The 19,382-nt window shown below is 46.3% G+C and overlaps 1 protein-coding gene across 1 annotated transcript in view; it reads right to left on the reverse strand.

Annotated features, from left to right (window-relative positions):
- LOC142574618 (uncharacterized) overlaps window positions 1-19,382 on the reverse strand; it is a 68,538-nt gene that overhangs the window by 24,418 nt on the left and 24,738 nt on the right. Inside the window, exons 5-10 of the mRNA XM_075683661.1 lie at window positions 17,659-17,982; window positions 13,385-13,750; window positions 12,847-13,258; window positions 11,079-11,124; window positions 10,248-10,367; window positions 7,408-7,524 (exon numbers count right to left, since the gene is read on the reverse strand). Coding sequence (XP_075539776.1) covers window positions 7,408-7,524; window positions 10,248-10,367; window positions 11,079-11,124; window positions 12,847-13,258; window positions 13,385-13,750; window positions 17,659-17,982 — 1,385 coding nt within the window. The remainder of the gene's footprint in view (window positions 1-7,407; window positions 7,525-10,247; window positions 10,368-11,078; window positions 11,125-12,846; window positions 13,259-13,384; window positions 13,751-17,658; window positions 17,983-19,382) is intronic.

Here is a 19,382-nt window from a genome sequence, read left to right on the forward strand (position 1 = left end):
AGGACAACATAGGGGAAATTACTTGTGCTTAATAAATGAAATAAAGAAACGATAAATTAATGGAAATTAAAGTGGATGAAAAAACAACTTGCCCCAGGTGGGAACCGAACCCACAACCTTCGCATTTTGCGGTAGCTCAATTGGTAGAGCATCGCACGCGAAATGCGACGCCATCTTGTCGACTAAGTGTCCCAGAACAAGTGTTTGACGTTCGCCAAACCGACATTTTTTTTTTTTAGTTTAGAACCAGTCCAGTTTTCTAGATGCAGTCGAGAACAAGGCTGAGACGTTCGTTATGTTCTTCAAACGTGCGACCAAAGATTACAACATCATCGAGGTAACACATGTATATCTCCCACTTTAGACCACGTAGTACTGTGTCCATGAATCTTTCAAAAGTGGCAGGAGCATTGCAAAGGCCAAAAGGCATAACATTAAATTCGAATATGCCATCTGGAGTCACTAAAGCGGTCTTTTCCTTGTCGGCAGGGTCCACTATAGGTAGTTGCCAATACCCCGATCGCAAATGAAGAGTTGAGAAGTAAGAAGCAGCATGTAAGCAATCAATGACGTCATCGATTCGCGGTAGTAGATAGACATCCTTCTTCGTCACTGCGTTTATATGTCTGTAATCCACGCAAAATCTCCAGGAGCCATCTTTTTTTCGGACCAGGATTACTGGGGCTGCCCATGGACTAGACGACTATTGAACGACACCTTTGTTCATCATCTCCTTGACTTGCTCTGCAATAACTTTGCACTCGGACGATGACACTCGGTAGGGCTTCTGGCGGATGGGGTGTGCTGAGCCGGTATCTATCCTGTGACGAGCGCGGGACGACGGTAAATGAAGGGGTGCATCTCCGTGCGTGAAGTCGAATGCAGCCTCATGCCTAGCAAGGACCTGTACCAGTGCTTGCCGTTCCGATGTACCGAGAGCCTTGCTGATCATGCCAAGCATTAGCTCTTCAGAATTGCGATTATCGCAAGAAGGGCAAGCTGTAGAGACGTCCGTAGTTAGTGCCGCTATTGAGCTACATGCGGCTTTATCGAAGAGAGCGATTTTCATACCACGAGGAAGGACAACCGGCGTGGCGGAACAGTTCAGCGCCCACAATGTGGCGACTCCTTTCGTCATGCACACGACAGAGCAGGGCACAAGTATATCTTTTTTAGCACAGTTTATGCGGAGAGGCCTAACTACAAGGTCAACACAATCAGCATCAACAGTAGTTGCCGAAACACGAACGGGCGCCAGGCACCACGATGGTGCAATCATTTCATCACGAACACTGAGTGTCCCTGTGTCCCTGTCTTCACTACCCGAGCTTTGTTCGGAATTTGCTGATATTTAATAAATAACTTGTTCAACGATATATCGCCACAACCACAGTCCACGGAAGCGCCGCACTGTTCAAGAAAATCGATACCAAGAATAACATCGTGCGAACAACGAGAAGGAACTAGGAATTCCGACACAAACACTTTCCCAGCCAACAAAACACTCACAGCACAAACACCAAGGGGATGAAGCCACAGCACAAACACCAAGGGGATGAAGGGGATGAAGATGTGGCCTAGACGGTTTTTGAAAGCGAGGCTCATCACAGACACAGTCGCCCCAGTATCAACTAACGCCATGATCTGTATTCCGTCAATCGAGATATTCACTTTGTTTTTGATCATCACAACAGGCAGAGGTATTTCTTGCAAAGACGGTCCGGCGACTACACCTCCATTGGCCGCGGATGCTAGCTTCCCGGCGGCGGTGAGGAAGAACGGTGCCGAGGGGACGGAGAGTGACGGGGACGGTTATTTGGTGGCGTCAAACTCCGCTCAGATGCTGGCGAATCGCTGCGTCTGGTCTCGTGTGAGAACTGGTCCATTGGAAGCAAATCGGTCGTCCGCAAGTCATATGAAGTACAAGTTCTGGGTGGCGAGAACATTAGTGGTGTCCCACGTGATTGACGGCCTTGGCGACAATACCGAGCTATATAGCACGTGGAACCGCAGTTGTAGCACACGGAAGGGTCGCGGTTCACAGCGTCTTCCTCGAAACGAATGGTAGGCGGCTGTGGGCGGCGAGAAAGCTCGTTGTCATGTGGATAACGTGTCTCTGCCGCTTGCTGAAATCCGTTAGGTCGTTCATAAGTCACGTCGTGGTAGTAGGGTCGGTGCTGTTCTTGTCGCGGCCTGACAGAAGTCACAGGGCCTCGGGTGTAAAAGCGCGGCTGCTCTCGTTGTGGCCGAGCGTCATAAGTAGGGCCTCTGTCGTAGAGACGTGGCTGCTGTCGGGGCGCGAGTTCATAATCCTCAGTGGCCCTCGCGACGGGATACGGGCAGAAGGATGCCACGTTTGGCTTGAAATCTCTTGGTAGGCGGAAGCTATGAGTGCCTGGATGTGTCAGTTTACGTGCAGGATGAGCTCTTCGCGAACTATATGTGAGGGATCGTTGATGCAAGATCAAGGGGCTGGTTGCTGTCCACGCTTGCAACTGTCGTCACATTGGATAACCTGCCAAACTTCGGCGTGATGCGCCTCGTCTTTAGTTGCTCGAAAGTGCGACAGTGCCGAATGATGTCAGCGACGGAAGCCAGGTTGTCTTTTGCGATGAGGAAATTGTGAACGTCCTCGGCGATTCCTTTTAGGATGTGCCCGACTTTGCCTTCCTCGGACATTCCAGAGTCCAACCTCCTACACAGTTTTATTACTGCCTCAACGTAGGTCGTGCAGGTTTCGCCTGGCACTTGCGCACGTTGCAGTAGCGTCTGTTCTGCCCTTTTCTTTTTCGTCGCGGAGTCGCCGAATCGCTCTTTGATTTCCGAAACAAATCTTCCCCATTTTGTGAACGTTTCCTCGTGATTGTCGAACCACAACAACGCAGTATCCGTTACAAAGAACACGACGTTCGAAAGCTGAGAAGCGCTGTTCCACTTATTGGCGGCACTCACCCGGTGATAATGGATGAGCCATTCCTCAACGTCTTCGTCCGACCTTCCGGCGAAGGGACGCGCATCTCCCAGTTGCAGAACAGAACTTGTCGGCGCAGCAGTTAGAATGGGCCGTTGTTCGTCTGCGTCATGGGGCATATTCAACTCCGCTAGATTCGGTGGGAGTCCAGCAAGGCGACGGCTCCGTCGAAAAACTTGTGGTTCAGCCTCCGTCTTCGGGTGTCGATTACCCCCCACTTCCACCACAACTGTTACGAAGAGTTGCGAAGAAATGGTTTTATTTACAGGAGATGGACGATGATTGTAGCGGGATCGTAGCGCAGCTCGGCCTCTCAAACTCCTAGTTCTCTTCCTCTTCTCTTCTCTCTTCTTGTCCGATCAGCTTACTGTCCGTTGCCTACAAAGCATTTACTAAGGTAATCGCAAATACACTCAGGAACACCTTAGACTTCCGTCAACCAAAGGACCAGGCAGGATTCTGTAAAGGCTACTCAACAATAGGACCTATTCGCACTATCAATCAGGTGATAGAGAAATGTGCGGAATATAACCAACCCTATATAGCTTTAATTGATTACGAGAAAGCGTTTGATTCAGTCGAAACCTCAGCAGTCATGGAGGCATTACGGAATCGGGGTGTAGACTAGCCGTATGTAAAAATACTGAAAGATATCTATAGCGATTCCACAGCCACCGTATAGTCCTCCATAAAGAAAGCAGCAAAATTCCAATAAAGAAAGGCGTCAGGCAGGGGGATACGATCTCTCCAATGCTATTCACAGCGTGTTTACAGGAGGTATTCAGATACCTGGATTGGGAAGAATAGGGGATAAAAGTTAATGAAGAATACCTTAGTAACTTGCGATTCGCTGATGATATTACCTTGCTTAGTAACTCAGGGGACCAATGAAATGCATGCTCACTGACCTGGAGAGGCAAAGCAGAAGGGTAGGTCTAAAAGTTAATCTGCAGAAAACTAAAGGAATGTGTAACAGTCTAGGAAGAGAACAACAGTTTACGATAGGTAGCGAGGCACTGGAAGTGGTAAGGGAATACATCTACTTAGGACAGGTAGTGACCGCAGATCCGGATCATGAGACTGAAATAATCAGAAGAATGAGAATAGGCTGGGATGCGTTTGGCAGGCATTCTCAGATCATAACAGCAGGTTGCCACTATCCCTCAAGAGAAAAGCGTGTAATAGCTGTATCTTACCAGTACTCACTTTCGGGGCAGAAACCTGGAGGCTTACGAAAAGGGTTCTACTTAAATTGAGGATGACGCAACGAGCTATGGAAAGAAGAATGATAGGTGTAACTTTAAGGGATAAGAAAAGAGCAGATTGGGTGAGGGAACAAACGCGAGTTAATGACATCTTAGTTGAAATCAATAAAAAGAAATTGGCATGGGCAGGACATGTAATGAGGAGGGAAGATAACCGATGGTCATTAAGGGTTACGGACTGGACTCCAAGGGAAGGGAAGCGTAGCAGGTGACGGCAGAAAGTTAGGTGGGCGGATGAGATTAAGAAGTTTGCAGGGACGACATGGCCACAATTAGTACATGACCGGGGTAGTTGGAGAAGTATGGGAGAGGCCTTTGCCCTGCAGTGGGCGTAACCAGGCTGACGACGATATATATATATATATATATATATATATATATATTGTGCCATTCGTGACTTTTGCATATAATGCCGCCGTTCAACGCAAGACCGGTTACTCGCCATTTTACCTTGTCTATGGTCGTTCGCCCTCTTCCTATCTTGACGTCTCTTTCTTTGCGCAAACTGTCCATCAATGTCCTTCCTCCTGCGAAGAATATGTGTCCTGCATTCTGCGTTGTCGCCAGCTCGCCCGCATCAACACCGAAGCACGGCAACAGGACCGCAAGCAGCATTACGACGCCTCTCATCGCGTCGTGTGCTTCCGCCCTGGCGACGAAGTGCTACTCCGGACACCAGTTCGTCCTCCTGGCTTGTGTGACAAGTTTGAGCTTCGGTTCATCGGCCCCTACAAAGTCGTGGAGCAGACTTATCCGGTTAACTATCGCGTGGAACCAGTTAGTGTTCCAAATGACCGCCGCTGCCGCGCCGCTGAGATTGTCCACGTTTCCCGTATGAAGCCTTTCACGAGACGTTCGGCGCCCCTTTGAATTGCGGCCAGGATGGCCGCTCTCGCGCGAGGGGTCATTAGTGTGGGAATTTATAAGCTATTCTTTGTCATCTGTACATGATCATCATCATGTGGGGTTCATATGGGGTTTTTCTTCATCATCGCTTGTGGGGCTGGCTCTCTAGTATGATACGTGCTGTGGGCGTGGTCGGTTCACCCAGTCTTTGACGCGGAACAAACGTCGTGATAACTGCTGCGTCACAATATATATATATATATATATATATATATATATATATATATATATATATATATATAGAACACAGCTTCGTTCAGCTCAGTGGTTAGGGGAGGTCACACTACAGGTGCCTTCTAACCAAGTGGAGAGTGGAGGCATTGGCCATCTTAAATGTCGCAGCAGTTGCAACCCATATGACCCTCAATACATTACACAAGCTAACTTTGTCATCTCTCCTTGTGGGCAGGACTCAGTGTGCATCTATTGACGTGTGGGTGATTCACAAACTGCTTACCCGTTTTCCTTCCCTTCAAGGTTTTTTTTTTCACGCAAGTTGGCATTCACGGTTGTTTTCGTTGCCTTTGATATGAGCCTCTGCACACGCTGGTATTCTTGACACCACATTTTTTTACACGCTCGAGTTCGTAAAGCTTGTCTTCACGGTTTTGTTACCTCTCGCTCGCTTCTTTCACTTCTTACTGATAAAATGTATCAATTGAACTCTCTGTGCTTGCAGTCGCACTTTTGATGAAGGCCGGACCCGGCCGAAATGTCAGTAAAGTCCTGTTATTTTTCTTACGTGCTTATATTCCTTGAACTATTTCTGCAGTGTGCCCGGATCCTGTGATTCCATGCTTCACATAATACATACATACATACATACATACATACATACATACATACATACATACATACATACATACATACATACATACATACATACATACATACATACATACATACATACATACATACATACATACATACATACATACATACATACATACATACATACATACATACATACATACATACATACATACATACATACATACATACATACATACATACATACATACATACATACATACATACATACATACATACATACATACATACATACATACATACATACATACATACATACATACATACATACATACATACATACATACATACATACATACATACATACATACATACATACATACACACACATACATACATACATACATACATACATACATACCGGATGTTTTATTTAACGTTAACACGACTGTTTTTCAACTCCTGTGGCATTTGGCACAAATCTACTTATTGAGGTGGTTTACTCGAAGAGGTATATATTACTTAGACCATAAATTAAGTTACACAATTTACTGGTCAACTAAAGCCCACTACTTAAATTTTCAGCTGATCAGCGCATATACTGCCACACACGGATTGAAGCCAGTGCTTTGACAAGGTACATTCACTTGGAACGAATTCAGAAAGTATAGCACCACTTTTCAGACAAGCGCAGTCGAACTTAACGTAAAAATGCACGGTTTCATTTACTTTCGTGGTTTTTTTTTTTGTTTTATTGAAGCGCCTTTCTATGTATTAACGCTCAAAAGTTACCGAAGCACCGATACATTTCGTCACAAACTTTGGGAGCACGCACCGTATAGACCCGTGCAAGGAACCGCACTTCTTTCTTCACAATTTTCACGAGGTGCGGTCCTTGCACGGACCAAACCTACTAGTGAAAATGGTGCCGGCGCAGCCGGCGACTGGTGCACACCCTGGCTCTAGCCACCTGATAAGCAGCATGGGGAAGTGTATGCAGCGCGCCGCATAGGAGCACCGAAGGCGATTGCTTATCTATTGGAAATTTTTGTCCCAAATTCGGACTGCCAAGTTGGGGGTGCGGCCCTTACACGAATCTATACGGTAATCCGAAACTTGTTCCGTCCTCAGAATTCATCCCATGTGAAAACGGCTTTAAAGGTCACCGGCTATAATTAGTAAATTAAAGTATGTGGCGCAAAATAACTACCGTAAAAGCTAAATAAAAAGCATGTTAATTATGCTACAATTTGCTTTAATTATTTTAGCGCGAATAATGCCTGTTTCTGAGAGCATAATTTAGCTAACGCGGATAATTGTACTACATATGTCACGGGCGATCTTTAAAAAATTCTATTAACCACGCGCCCCGTATCTGTAGCACCACGTGGCCGGTTTTCCACATTTTTCATCCACATACACTTCTTTTACACTTTTCCGCTCATAATGCCAACGCATTTAGAAAAAAAAAAAGACCAATGAAGGGCTGCTCACCAGCTGACGAGGCTGGCGCAGTAGATGAAGGTCCAGGAAATGATGCAGCAGATCACGGCCACGGGCAACGACACGGCCAGCCACCTCCACCAATTTACCGGACAGTCGTCGTCGCTGCTGGGTGAGCGAACATGGGAAGGGCCAATCCTCATAAATGTGCATCGGTTACAGAAGCAAGGTTTGGGTACGGGCTAGTTGGTATTCCATTGTTTCAAACATCACTTAATTACAGCGCGTACATAAGGACCAAAAGATCAGCGCTTGCCTTCGTCGTTCTTTTGGTCCCTGCCTGTGTAGGCGCTGTAACTTTGAAACAATGTATCGGTTACTTGGTTGCAACGACCTTGGGTTCATGGATTCAGACGGCACACGACTCACGCGAGGCAATTTAGCACAAAGCTTGGCGGTGGTTTATAATATTCGCGAAAGTGACAGTATACCAGTAGGATTACGTATGCACTAAGAATAGAGAGCCTATATATATATTTAAAGAAGAAAAATGGCAATATTAACCAAAATAAGTGACATTGCGCAACTTGAGTGAGTCACGCGTCGCAACAGCGGTATTGAACCGCCCGCAAGGCGCCGCCCACGTGTGTTAGTACAAAACGTCTGAGATGCCTAGGTTTGGAGATGTTCATCACGCAGAATCACTACGAAGGTTTTCATAGTGTTTTGCCTAGCTAATAGTTGAAAAAAAAAAGTCTTTCCGTGGAAAATTGAATTAACGAGACCTTATGTATGTCTACGGAGGTTCGCGTATGGCTACCTCGCAACTGTTTTAATTATAGCGGTGCATACTTGGTAGATATTTATTGAGCAATGCTCTACTTCAGTGACGCAGTCCCATATTCCGTATATTATGCTATAGCATTTATTGGATACTCTTAGTTACTAGTAAGTTTATCGGTTATCACTGTAAACATCTTTTTTATGCCCGCTGGAATGCACGAAGTGAAGCCGGAGAATATCCTTTTTATCTCTTGTGGGATTCACTTGCTATACTTACGTAACTTCGGAAAGACCCGGTATGTTTTCCATACGAAGGTGATGCTAATGAGACTTCTCGCGGTTTTCTGCTCGTACAGGTTTGTTTTCGAAAAAGTAAGGACGTTATGAAAAAAAAAGAAACAAAGGAAAAAAACGACAAACAGCTCTTCTCGCAACAAAACAGGCGAGAAAACATAGCAGCTCATCCTCGCAAACGCGTCGTTTCATATCGAGTTAACGCATAATCTTCAAGAACTCGAAATCCTTCGTCAGCACTGTTGAGTAGTTCGCTAATACATTGGCGTTTATGTTGTCACTCCGCTGCCATTTTGATTCTTTTCAATATGTCGCTGTCATCAGTCACATACATACATACATACATACATACATACATACATACATACATACATACATACATACATACATACATACATACATACATACATACATACATACATACATACATACATACATACATACATACATACATACATACATACATACATACATACATACATACATACATACATACATACATACATACATACATACATACATACATACATACATACATACATACATACATACATACAGAGAACTTTAATTACAAGGTCCTGAGAAGTTTTGCCCTAGGGCAGAGCTTAAAATTAAAAAAAGAAATTAGGCTTACATTTTGACCTTGCGTAGTCGGATGTCAGGCTGCCTCGTTCAGCGCGTGGAGCGCTGGTATACATCACTCAACAATTGATGCGCAACCATGTTGCGGACCCATTTTTTAAAATTCACTTTTGGTAACACGCAGATGAAAAATTATCCGCTAAAGTGCTAAAAAAATTGCGCCAGTTTTCGTATGCGATGGCAGCATCGACACCCAATAAGAATGAACAATGAAGAACAAATGGTCAAAAGTGCTTGTCGGGAAACTTGGAACGATTCCCTGTACATATTTTCGAACAGCTCGAAGACATCACATGACGAAGTCTCGCACAGATAAACGCCTTATGTGCCTTTGAACATTCGTTACGCCGGACCGACAACGCAACCAAGAGTGATGGGGGCTGTACTAGACAGCTGGTTATCACATTACGAAAGCGTTAATCTTTTTTTTCCGGGAGAATAACCCAAACAGGTTATAACAAAGCAGTGCTAGTTTCATATGATCTTTCCGTGAAGCCGGTTGTGTGACAGTCGAAATGCTGTTATATGTAGTGATGGTATCGAGTGCCTCCCCCTTCCCCCGCCCCTACCCCGGTTGTCTCATGACATTTTTACCCAACCACACCCTTATCCATCAGTGGTGAACTGGGATAATATTTCCAACTCCTCTCTCTCTCTTTCTTTGGCGTTAAGTGAAGGCTCGGGGCTTCTATATTCTCGAAAAATTAAAATACTGACAAGCCTCAGGAGGTCCCAAATAATTGAATGTAATAGCTAATAATCTGTTAATAAACCGTCTGAAAATAAACAATTTGGTTTCTACAGGGAGCTTTAGTTTCGTTTTTACTATGTCACTTGGTCGTCTGCTATGCTGCCAAGTCAGTCCTCATATCGAGCAGTGGCATAGCAGGCCGCCGAGAGAGCCAGAGCGACCGTTGAAAAAAAGCGTGGCAACGTTCTGCTCCCTCGTAACCACCTCCTGCGTCGTAACGTCACAATACGACGCGGAATCACACGTCCTCACAAATGCAACGGAAACTCCTCGAAGACCTTGTTAAAATATTCAAGGCTTTTTGAGGCGTTCAAGCATTCTTTTCTTGATTTAGAGCACTGGAACCTTCATTCAACGAAAAAAAAAATGAGTTGGAAACATCATGTTGGCACTGCTTAGAATTGTTACTGTAAGTTGTTACCAGCCGAGGGTGACAAGTACGGTGCCCCGCGTCGGCAGTGTGCTGAAGCTGGCGAGGTTCCCGAAGATGGCAGCGTAGGCAGCGCCGGCAATGAACGCTGGACGTGCAGCCGATGTCAGGCTGTGCAAATCGAAAAGGGAATCAGCGCAAAAAAAAAAGGAGAAGTCGCAGTTTCACCCGAAAAGACGAAGCACTGATTGCGACGAAATAAGATCAGTCGTTTTATCAGTCGCACAAACTACGGTAAACGTTCGCTTTTTAGCTAAATTAGCAAGCACGGTGTCAAGCGCCCTCAGACAAACGTGAACACTCGATGATCACTCGACGAACGCGGGCACTCGCAGTCAGATTGCCGGCGGGAGGAACAGCGGCAGCGGCAGCGAGCGAATTTTTCTTCGCGCTGCCTCTCGCTTCAATGCGATCTATATAGGCGTGGGAGAACACAGCGGGCCACCTATAGCCTTCGAACTCATCGCAAATTACCTCCGAGATAGGGCGCGTGCTGCCGTGCTCAGCCGCCGCACAAGAGAGGAGACGCGCACTAACCTGCCCCCCTCTCTCTCTCTCTCTCCATACCCTCCCCCCTATTGCGTGTGTGAGAAGACACCAGCGCATCAAGCTACCATCCTTCTAATCTTACCCTTGCAAGCTTTCCTCCGCACCTACAGAACACATTGCGCTGCCGCGACTTTAGCGCACTTGGACTTGACACGGAGCATCACGGCAACGCCGATGGCGACGACAACGGCGGAAACTCGCCTACAGTGTCCGTACGATTGTTATCGCAATTAGAGAGTTTGCCGACGACTCTTTGGCAAAGCCAGGACTTACGCTCGCACGCGCAGAGACGACGTCTGCAGCTCTGCTCCGGTGAGGTCTGAAATTAGACAATGGTGAAGGTTAATTTGTACAAAAATGATTGAAGCAGCAACGATTTAGGTACACTTCCTAGCGTATTCGGCGCCAAAAATGGCCGCTACATAAACAAGCTACAGCACACGGGCATCATTTATCAGAATAAATAAATAAATAAATAAATAAATAAATAAATAAATAAATAAATAAATAAATAAATAAATAAATGTGGGCATTACGCGTTGACACGTATTTTGAGATTTGCCGCCCGCCCAACCGCGTTTTTCTTGGCTGACCGGGGAAATAATGTGGGCCATTCCGCATGGCCACCTTGACCCAGGATTTTCCATGCCGCATGGTCCGCTTTCGCCGATCCTCTGCTTTTTAAGGCAAAGCTTTATTTGCGAACAGGTTCCACATTTCCTGTCTTGCCGAACGGCTGGCACGTAGTACAGCACTACCGTGATTTATTCTACTATATCTATATCTACCACCAACTAGCCAATTAGCCACTACCTAACTAGCCACTACCATACCAACTAGCCCAACAGCTTACTATTCTAAAGCACTACCATGTTCCATGTTTACTACTCCCTATATATGGGCGCCCAGTCTGTTGGCCTTGTTCTTTAAGTAATGACTAAGTTATAAAACAAGTGATACCTTAATGTCCTCATTGCAATAAACATACGTCACTATAGAGCGCAGTCGCTTTAATAAAACAAATGTTTCTAAAATCTTTCGTAACCGTTCGGCCACAGTCGCAAGTATACTTCTTTCGTGCCAGCGCCAACTATACGTACGTCCTTGGATGATCCGTCGGGTGTTGATGATCTCCACACTGTGGCACGTACCCACAATGGGGGGATTGGCCAAGAAACGCGGTGTATACACTTAAAACAGATAAGAAGAAATGCGAGGCGATACAAGAGTGGTCCCATTGCTATTACGACGGCGCTATAGCACGTGCGCGCACGTCAGTTTCGATTACGCCAAAAACGCAGGAACGGGGCAAACTTATAGCGTTTCATTAAACCGCGTCACGAAAGCTTAGCTTTAAGTTTAAATTTAAAAAAATGTGATTTGGATCTGTGTAGCTTTGTTTTATATCATCCGCTACACCGAATCATCGATTATGACGATGCCACGAACCATGGCTTCGTGTGTGCCAGTGACGAAAAAAAAAACGAGAAGAAAAAATAACAAGAAAAAACAATATGTATTAAAATATGTATCATGCTGATAAGCTCGGTTTAATGTGCTAACTAGTGCAGGCTAATTCTGTAAGCGAGGTAAATTGGGTCTACTAAATTCGGTTGACTTTGTTAGGCTTTCTGCAATCAGTCTGCGGCTTATATACCGTACTGTTCATACATAAAAGCTGCAGCGCACCCTAGAATGACTGATCTGATCGTGTCACTCGCGAAATGTACCGAAAATTTTGACAGGCACTGCATTTTTTGATGCTATGGATTAGAATGTGGAGTGCCTGAAGGAAGAAGCTCTCTTTCGCCGGGAGCTGCTGTCAGTTGATGCGTGTTCACGGCGTGCATGCATGTAGAGGTATCATTTGATGCCATCCTCACGTTCACGAACATCTCCAAGTTACCTAACTTACTTATTTTTTCTCCCTGGAAGTGGTTACAACGTCACGCGATTCCAGATGCACCAACTCAGCGTGAAGTCAGCTAAGAAGATCACGTCATCAAAATATGCTGGTCTACGGGACAGAAACGTTTCTCACCTGTCGTTGGGAGTGGACAGTGCGCCATGTGACCGTTATCGTCGTTCTCGGACGGCGACAGCAACCTTCCGTAAGGGACGCTGCCACTGCGGCTTGCGGCGCTCGGCTGAAGGGACGGATTTCTCTTCTTGAGAACCCCGCGTACTTCCACCGTCCGTGGTTCCAGTTCCTGGTCCACTCTGCACTCGGGCCTTGGCTCCTCCGTCTTCGTGTCGAGCTTGACCCCAGATTTCGGTGGTGCCACCGGCACGAATTCGGGCTGAATCTTTGGGTCGGGCACCGTCTTTACATTCGGCTTTGGCGTTCGCAGTGAATTGGTTCGGGCGTCAGCCTTCATTTCGAGGGTCTCTCGAGCTGGTTGATCTGGCTGTCGCACGCTGCTGGCAGATAACGTTTGATGCCTGTTTCGCGCCTGGAACAGACGGCGAGAATTTTCGCTCTAACCGTTGCAGAAAAAAAAAGGCGAGGCGTAGTCGACAGTATATATAAACAAACGCTCTATACCGTTCCATTTACATTTACGTAAAACCGGACATACCTCCAGGTTGTCCACGGCCGTCTTCTCCGGGGATGGAATTTCTTGACCCTGGCTCCGCCTGGGGGCGGCAGTTTTCGCCCGGGTCTTCCTCGGCGATGGCGAACGTTCCCCGCGTCCTTTTAAGCCCTTGGACGACGATATTCCGGCCACTGGCGCGGCCGCGTCGGTGCAGTTCTGCTGACGCGAAGGCGTCGCCGCCGCGGTGGCGTTGCACTCGTAGGCACCGCAGGCGTCCAGCGCCGCTTCCGGGGAAGTCGCCACACTGCAAAGCGGTGCCCTGGGCGGAGTCGTCGGCGAGGAAAGCGTGGACGACAGTGGCGTGTACACCAGTGACTCAGGGCTACCGGGGCTGTCGATGGGGCCTTCCTGCAAGAGCGGGAGTGAATGGGCTGGTTGGTTCGCTATATACTGAGGCAGGTTTCAGGTTTATTAATGATGCTTCTTTCTTTAAAAAGCAAAGCTAGCTTTGCAAACCTATGCTGGGCTTTCATGGCCGTGGCTGCTGTGTGCTGCTGTCTTGCGGAATAAAACTCGTAATTAAAGAAAAGTGACTCGCCATCCCAGACCTGCACAAGTGGATGTCCAATGAAGCGGCGGAAAACCGCCACTACAACTGCTCAGGGGGGTGTTCTTTACAAATGCGAAATTATATCCATGGCCCATGAAGCGAAAAATCTGGCGTTAACATCCGATCGTACCAGAATCTATGTGACCAAGTGGTGAGGTCATGTTTGACATGATGACGTAATGTGACTACGCCATCACGTCAAACGTTATGTTACGTGATAACGGCATCTTCGCCTGGCAATATCGCCTGTCACATGACATCATCATGTCAACCGTGACGTCATGCGATAATGTTGTCAAGTGACCATGTCCAAACCATTGACCAAACAGTGACCAAACAGGACAATCAATGAACGTCTAAACGAACATCGCGCGGACAGATCTTCCCAAAGCCGTCGCCGAGCATTTCAACCAAACAGATCATAACTCTGATGAACTTAAACTACATCTTACAGACAAATTTCCGTTCTGAACGAGAAAGAAAATACAAAGAATCATACCTTATCCATAAGTTCAAGACATTGCAACCAATAGGCATAAACGTTTCAGAGGGAGCTTTAGAATCTATTCCCTATGCTAAATTTCAAGCTATAGGCAACAACAGTTTGGTTTCTTAGCGTTTTTCCTTTTTTAAAGCGAATGCTTTACTGGCCGCGAACTTGCGATTTCGCCGTGGCGGTGCTCCGAGGAGGCACATGACGTCACATCGCGTTCCTCGTCATTGCGTTCGCCTCCGCTCGCTTCGCCAGCTGCGTCGCATGTCTGATAACATGTCGGAGGATTGAAAAGGAGAGCTTGCGTGCGCTGCAACCACATTTGAGGTGGCAGTATGAACGGCGACAATTCTGATAAGCAGGAGGAGGCCTGGAATCGACATCGGAACGAGATGAAGAGGAAACGAATCGCCCAGGAAAGAGCTAGACGAACAGCGCGCCGAACGATTGGCCAAACGCCACAACATAACTAGACAACCAGACTATCCTGGACTTGCAATCAAGATTAACCAAGGCTAACCATGCTATGCCTTAGCTTTCGCTACGTATATCCTGGCATAGCCGAGCTAAGCCACTGCCAATTTTTTTCTCTTCCTTTTCTCGTTTTCCCCTTCTTTCCGTTTTCCCCCCTTTATTTATTTATACCATTTCAGTATTTTCTTTTTTCCCTTTCTTTCTTTTCCTTATTCTCTTTATTTTACAAGCCCGGTTTCTGCCGCTCCTTCTATTATCTCTTTCTGAGACACGATAGCCTACGACCACCAGTGAAACCGGTAATAGAGGGCTGCTGTGCAAGCCGTTGACACGCGCGCTGACACGCGGGCGTTGACACGTGATTGACAGACGGCCGGGTCCCCGGCCTTGTGCACAGCACTCCTTTATTCTCAATGCGACACGCTAACACACCTTCGCTCGTTGCCGCACCCACCCGCTTTACGTCCTCTCCCCTTTAGAAGGACCCCACCTATATATACTGTGGCGAGGAGAGCACCTGGTCGCCTTGAAGAAGACAAATCCACTTGTCGAAACGTTGGCTCCTGCTTTCACCTTGTTCTCGTTTTGCTCATCGTCTTGGATTTCCATCTCCCGCCTTCCGGATGTTTTCCTTCCATGACACCTGATGACGCTATGTGATGCCTCTTGGATAAGCATCACACTATGAGCTTCCCGCTACCTTGCACTGTCTCCAGGATCGGCCCACATTTCTGTGCGAGCACGCCGCCACGAAAAATCCCGAGCAATTAAAGGCTAACAGCTTCGCTGTAGAAAAACTAAAAAACTAAAGTGGAATCGCAGCTCTGTTCACCAGCACATTAGCCCGACACTAACCATCACGTCACAATCGCACGGATACTTCTATCGTGCCAACGCCTACTAGCTCTGAAATTATTGCCGCATGTTTCACATAGCGTAGCACGATTGTGTGAGAGTGTATATATATATATATATATATATATATATATATATATATATATATATAGATATGCGTGTGTGTGTGCGTGTGCGTGTGTAAATGCGGGCGCGCCAGTTTCTTTTACGCCAATGTCACAAGAACGAAATAGACAGCTTTGGATCTGCATAATTTTTCTGCTCTTGTGCAAAGATGTCAATACACATTTGTTATTACAGAACGAGGTCCTAAACTCACTTTCTCTGGGGTCACGTCCTTTCGGAGTTTACAAAGGACATACAGATATTAGCATCCAAAAAATAGAACAGTCAATTAGAAACGTCGGTACAATGGAAATAATGATCAAACACGAGCAATACATTATCGACTAACACCTGATTTTCAATAAAGATGGCTGTAAAAGCAAAGGAAGTTAGGAATACAAATAAGAAAGACACGTGTTAGCCCTACTTTAAAAGCAGTAAACGAAGGAAGCGGCGCAGGCAAAGCGAATGACACAAGAACCGCGGTGTCAGTTTTACGTTCCTCACGTGTCCTTTGCCTTTATACTAAATATGGTGACCTGTCTTTTCTGCAAAAGTGCTTTGGCACGGGCGAGACGAGCGCTTGTGGCTACATATGCGTTCATTTGCAGGTATGCGCACACTGGCTATGGTTATCTCCTTGCTATATCCCTGACCTCTCCCCACCTCCTCCTCCTTTCCTTCGAGTAGAGCAATTAACTGGACGTTACATTGCTTGAAAGGGTGCTGATATATTTCCCAGTGTTCCTTTTTTTTTTTTTTTTGCTCTAAGTGACAGTCTGGAACCTCTAAGCACCAAACAAAATACTGTCAATTATGCCTCACAGCGCCCTAAATAATTCAATATAATAGTTTCAGTTTTGTTTTTACTGTGTTTGTGGTCACGTGGTTACTGCAACGTTCTGACACTCAGTCTGGCCCCCTCGGTCGACCGCTACTCTGCTACATAGGGCCCTCACGACATACGAGGCGACCGAGCAGAACGTCGTAATGTCCCGCTCCCACGTTACTACGCACTGCGTCATGCCGTCACAACACAGCATCTTCCTGGAAAATGAAACCGAAAACGTCACTAGAAAAGCTTATGTCAAAATATTTACGATGCTAAGATGTCTACCACTACCTTTTTCTAGGGTTTAGAGGCCCATAAGACCTTCATCTAACGCAAAAGCATGGTCGGCCTATCCATTCCGTGAAGATGGATGATAAGCGAAGCTTGTCCCTTTGTATACCTAACCGTCCCCTTTGCCATGAACTTTGTGTTTACTTGAATGTGCCCTTGTTATTAACGAGATGTGCATTGTGTCGATACTGGCCACACCAATGAAGACCAGTTGTCCTTGAAACGCATATTTATTAACGTCGGAAACTTCAACGGCCAATTTTCACGTTAAAGTCTTGTAGCCCCTGCTTTACGGGCGTTGGGCCATCTCATTCTTTTGCTTGCTTACGGGGGTATGTACCGTCAGATTTTTGCGGACAGATGCGAACGTTCAGGCTAGACAAAGACAAGCTCCGCTTGTAAAAAAAAAAAAAAGAAGTTCTCGAAAATATTATGTATTATGTCGGTACCACTTTAACCTGTCTGGTTGTCGTTCTTTATATCTAGCAGTATGCTTGCTGCTGAGCTAGTAGATGCGCATGTCGAACAACAATGAATGAAGCGCTCGTCCCGTCTCAATGTCCTCACCTCTTCGTGATCGCGTTGTTTGGCGCTAAATTCTTGATTACTCCTTACGCCCACATCTCTGCCTCTCTCTCTCTTATGTCTCGGTATACCTGCACGAGGTCGTCGCTGCTGGGCGACGGTGACCGTGCCGACAGTGGCGTCGAGAGCGGCTCCGCGAAGAGAGCGGCCCTGCGGTCCTCCTTGCCCGCGATGGCTGCGCACGGCGACGGCACCGGCGAGGACTGCGGGCACGGGGTCGCCGACCCTAGGGGCGTCGGCGGAGGCACGGCCGGGCTGCGCTTCAGGATGGACGACGGCGGCTTGGGGCACGAGCTGAAGGAGCGGATGTGACGCACGGGGAGGTGGTGCGGCCACTGCGGGTCATGCGGCGCGGCCCGCTCGAAGGTTCCGAACGAGGTCTTGCGAGGTATTCTCTGCGCGGGTATAGGCGACGTCGTGCATGCCGGCGCCTCGTAAACGCAGAGACGGTGTTCTTCTAACTTCAGTCGGCGATGTTGTATATGAGGCGTGTTCCACGTGACTTGAGCTAAAGTTTTTAAAAAAATATGCATGTGCCACGTAGCTATAGCTAGACAGAAGCGAAGTGACGTTGTTTGCCGTCGCTTGGAGACATTCAGATTACGTTTTGCATCCCGCCTAGTTACGTAATTAGTTCTAATTTATTAGTCAGCTTCTGGAATATTATAATTAGACGAAAAGTGTCAATGAGAAAATTGTAGGGCTACATGAAAAACTCCCGGTATGCAGCTTTATGTTGGTCAAAATTGGGAGGACATTTAGGCTTCGCCTTAAGAGGAAGCTTTAGCTCGAGTGCTCTTATCAAAATAGATGAAAAAGGAGAATTCGTTTTTCTCGGGCAACGGCTACACCAAACTTGATGACGTTTCTTGCATTTAAAAGAAAAGCTGAACGTCTAGTGACTGTTGGTTCCGAATTTTTTATTTAGGTCGTCGAGATTGTCCTAAATATTCGCAAGATTCGCAAATTTTCAGAAAACGAAACTATCAAGTTTACACCTCCATAACTCAGCAATCAAAAATTACATCACAATTCTGTGAATTGCAGCTCATAGTACATCTCAAGCGGACAAATATGATATGTTACACATGAAACTAAAAAAAAATTGTCATGTGTAAACACAGCTTTTGCAGAACCCTTGTACACAACGTTACAAGTTCACGCAATATATAAATTGGCATATAGAATTTGTCCGTTTTGAATGATCTAATGGGTGCCGTTCATAGAACCGCGATATCTGTTTTTGTCGGAGAGCTGTTAATTTGTAAACTTCGTGCTTCTATGTTTTTTTCGACCTCTCGAATTATTGAAAATTCTGTCAAGAAAATTCAGACCCTAAATCGAAATTCCGCTTCCAACAGTGACTAGAATTTATCTTTTTCTCTCAAATGAAACAAACTTCATTAAAATCGGTCCAGGCGTTATCTCAGAAAAAGGGTTTTGCGTTTTACATGTATTTGAATAGGCGGCGTCGGAGTTGGGCACGAGCTGATTCAAAGCCACCTAGGTGGCTTTGGCTGATTCTTCATTTCAGAGTGGAACGCGATACCGTTCAAAGACCCCTTACTGCTTTTCTTGCTTGTAACTGTAACGTTTGCCGGGAAACACATGCTGCGAACGCTATTCACGAAGGCGAGCTTTCTGGTAGAAACGCGGCCTCTTGCATGGGTCGATCTGCTATTTCGCGCATTTAATATTTCAATCTGAGAAGAGCTGACATAAAGGACGTGCGCTGTCGGTGTTTTTTTACATTATATTTGCTTGTGGGCTGCCCCTCTCAAAACTCCCAGGAATA

The sequence above is a fragment of the Dermacentor variabilis genome, chromosome 3, assembly GCF_050947875.1.
Source record: "Dermacentor variabilis isolate Ectoservices chromosome 3, ASM5094787v1, whole genome shotgun sequence".
Classification (NCBI taxonomy): Eukaryota; Metazoa; Arthropoda; class Arachnida; order Ixodida; family Ixodidae; genus Dermacentor; species Dermacentor variabilis.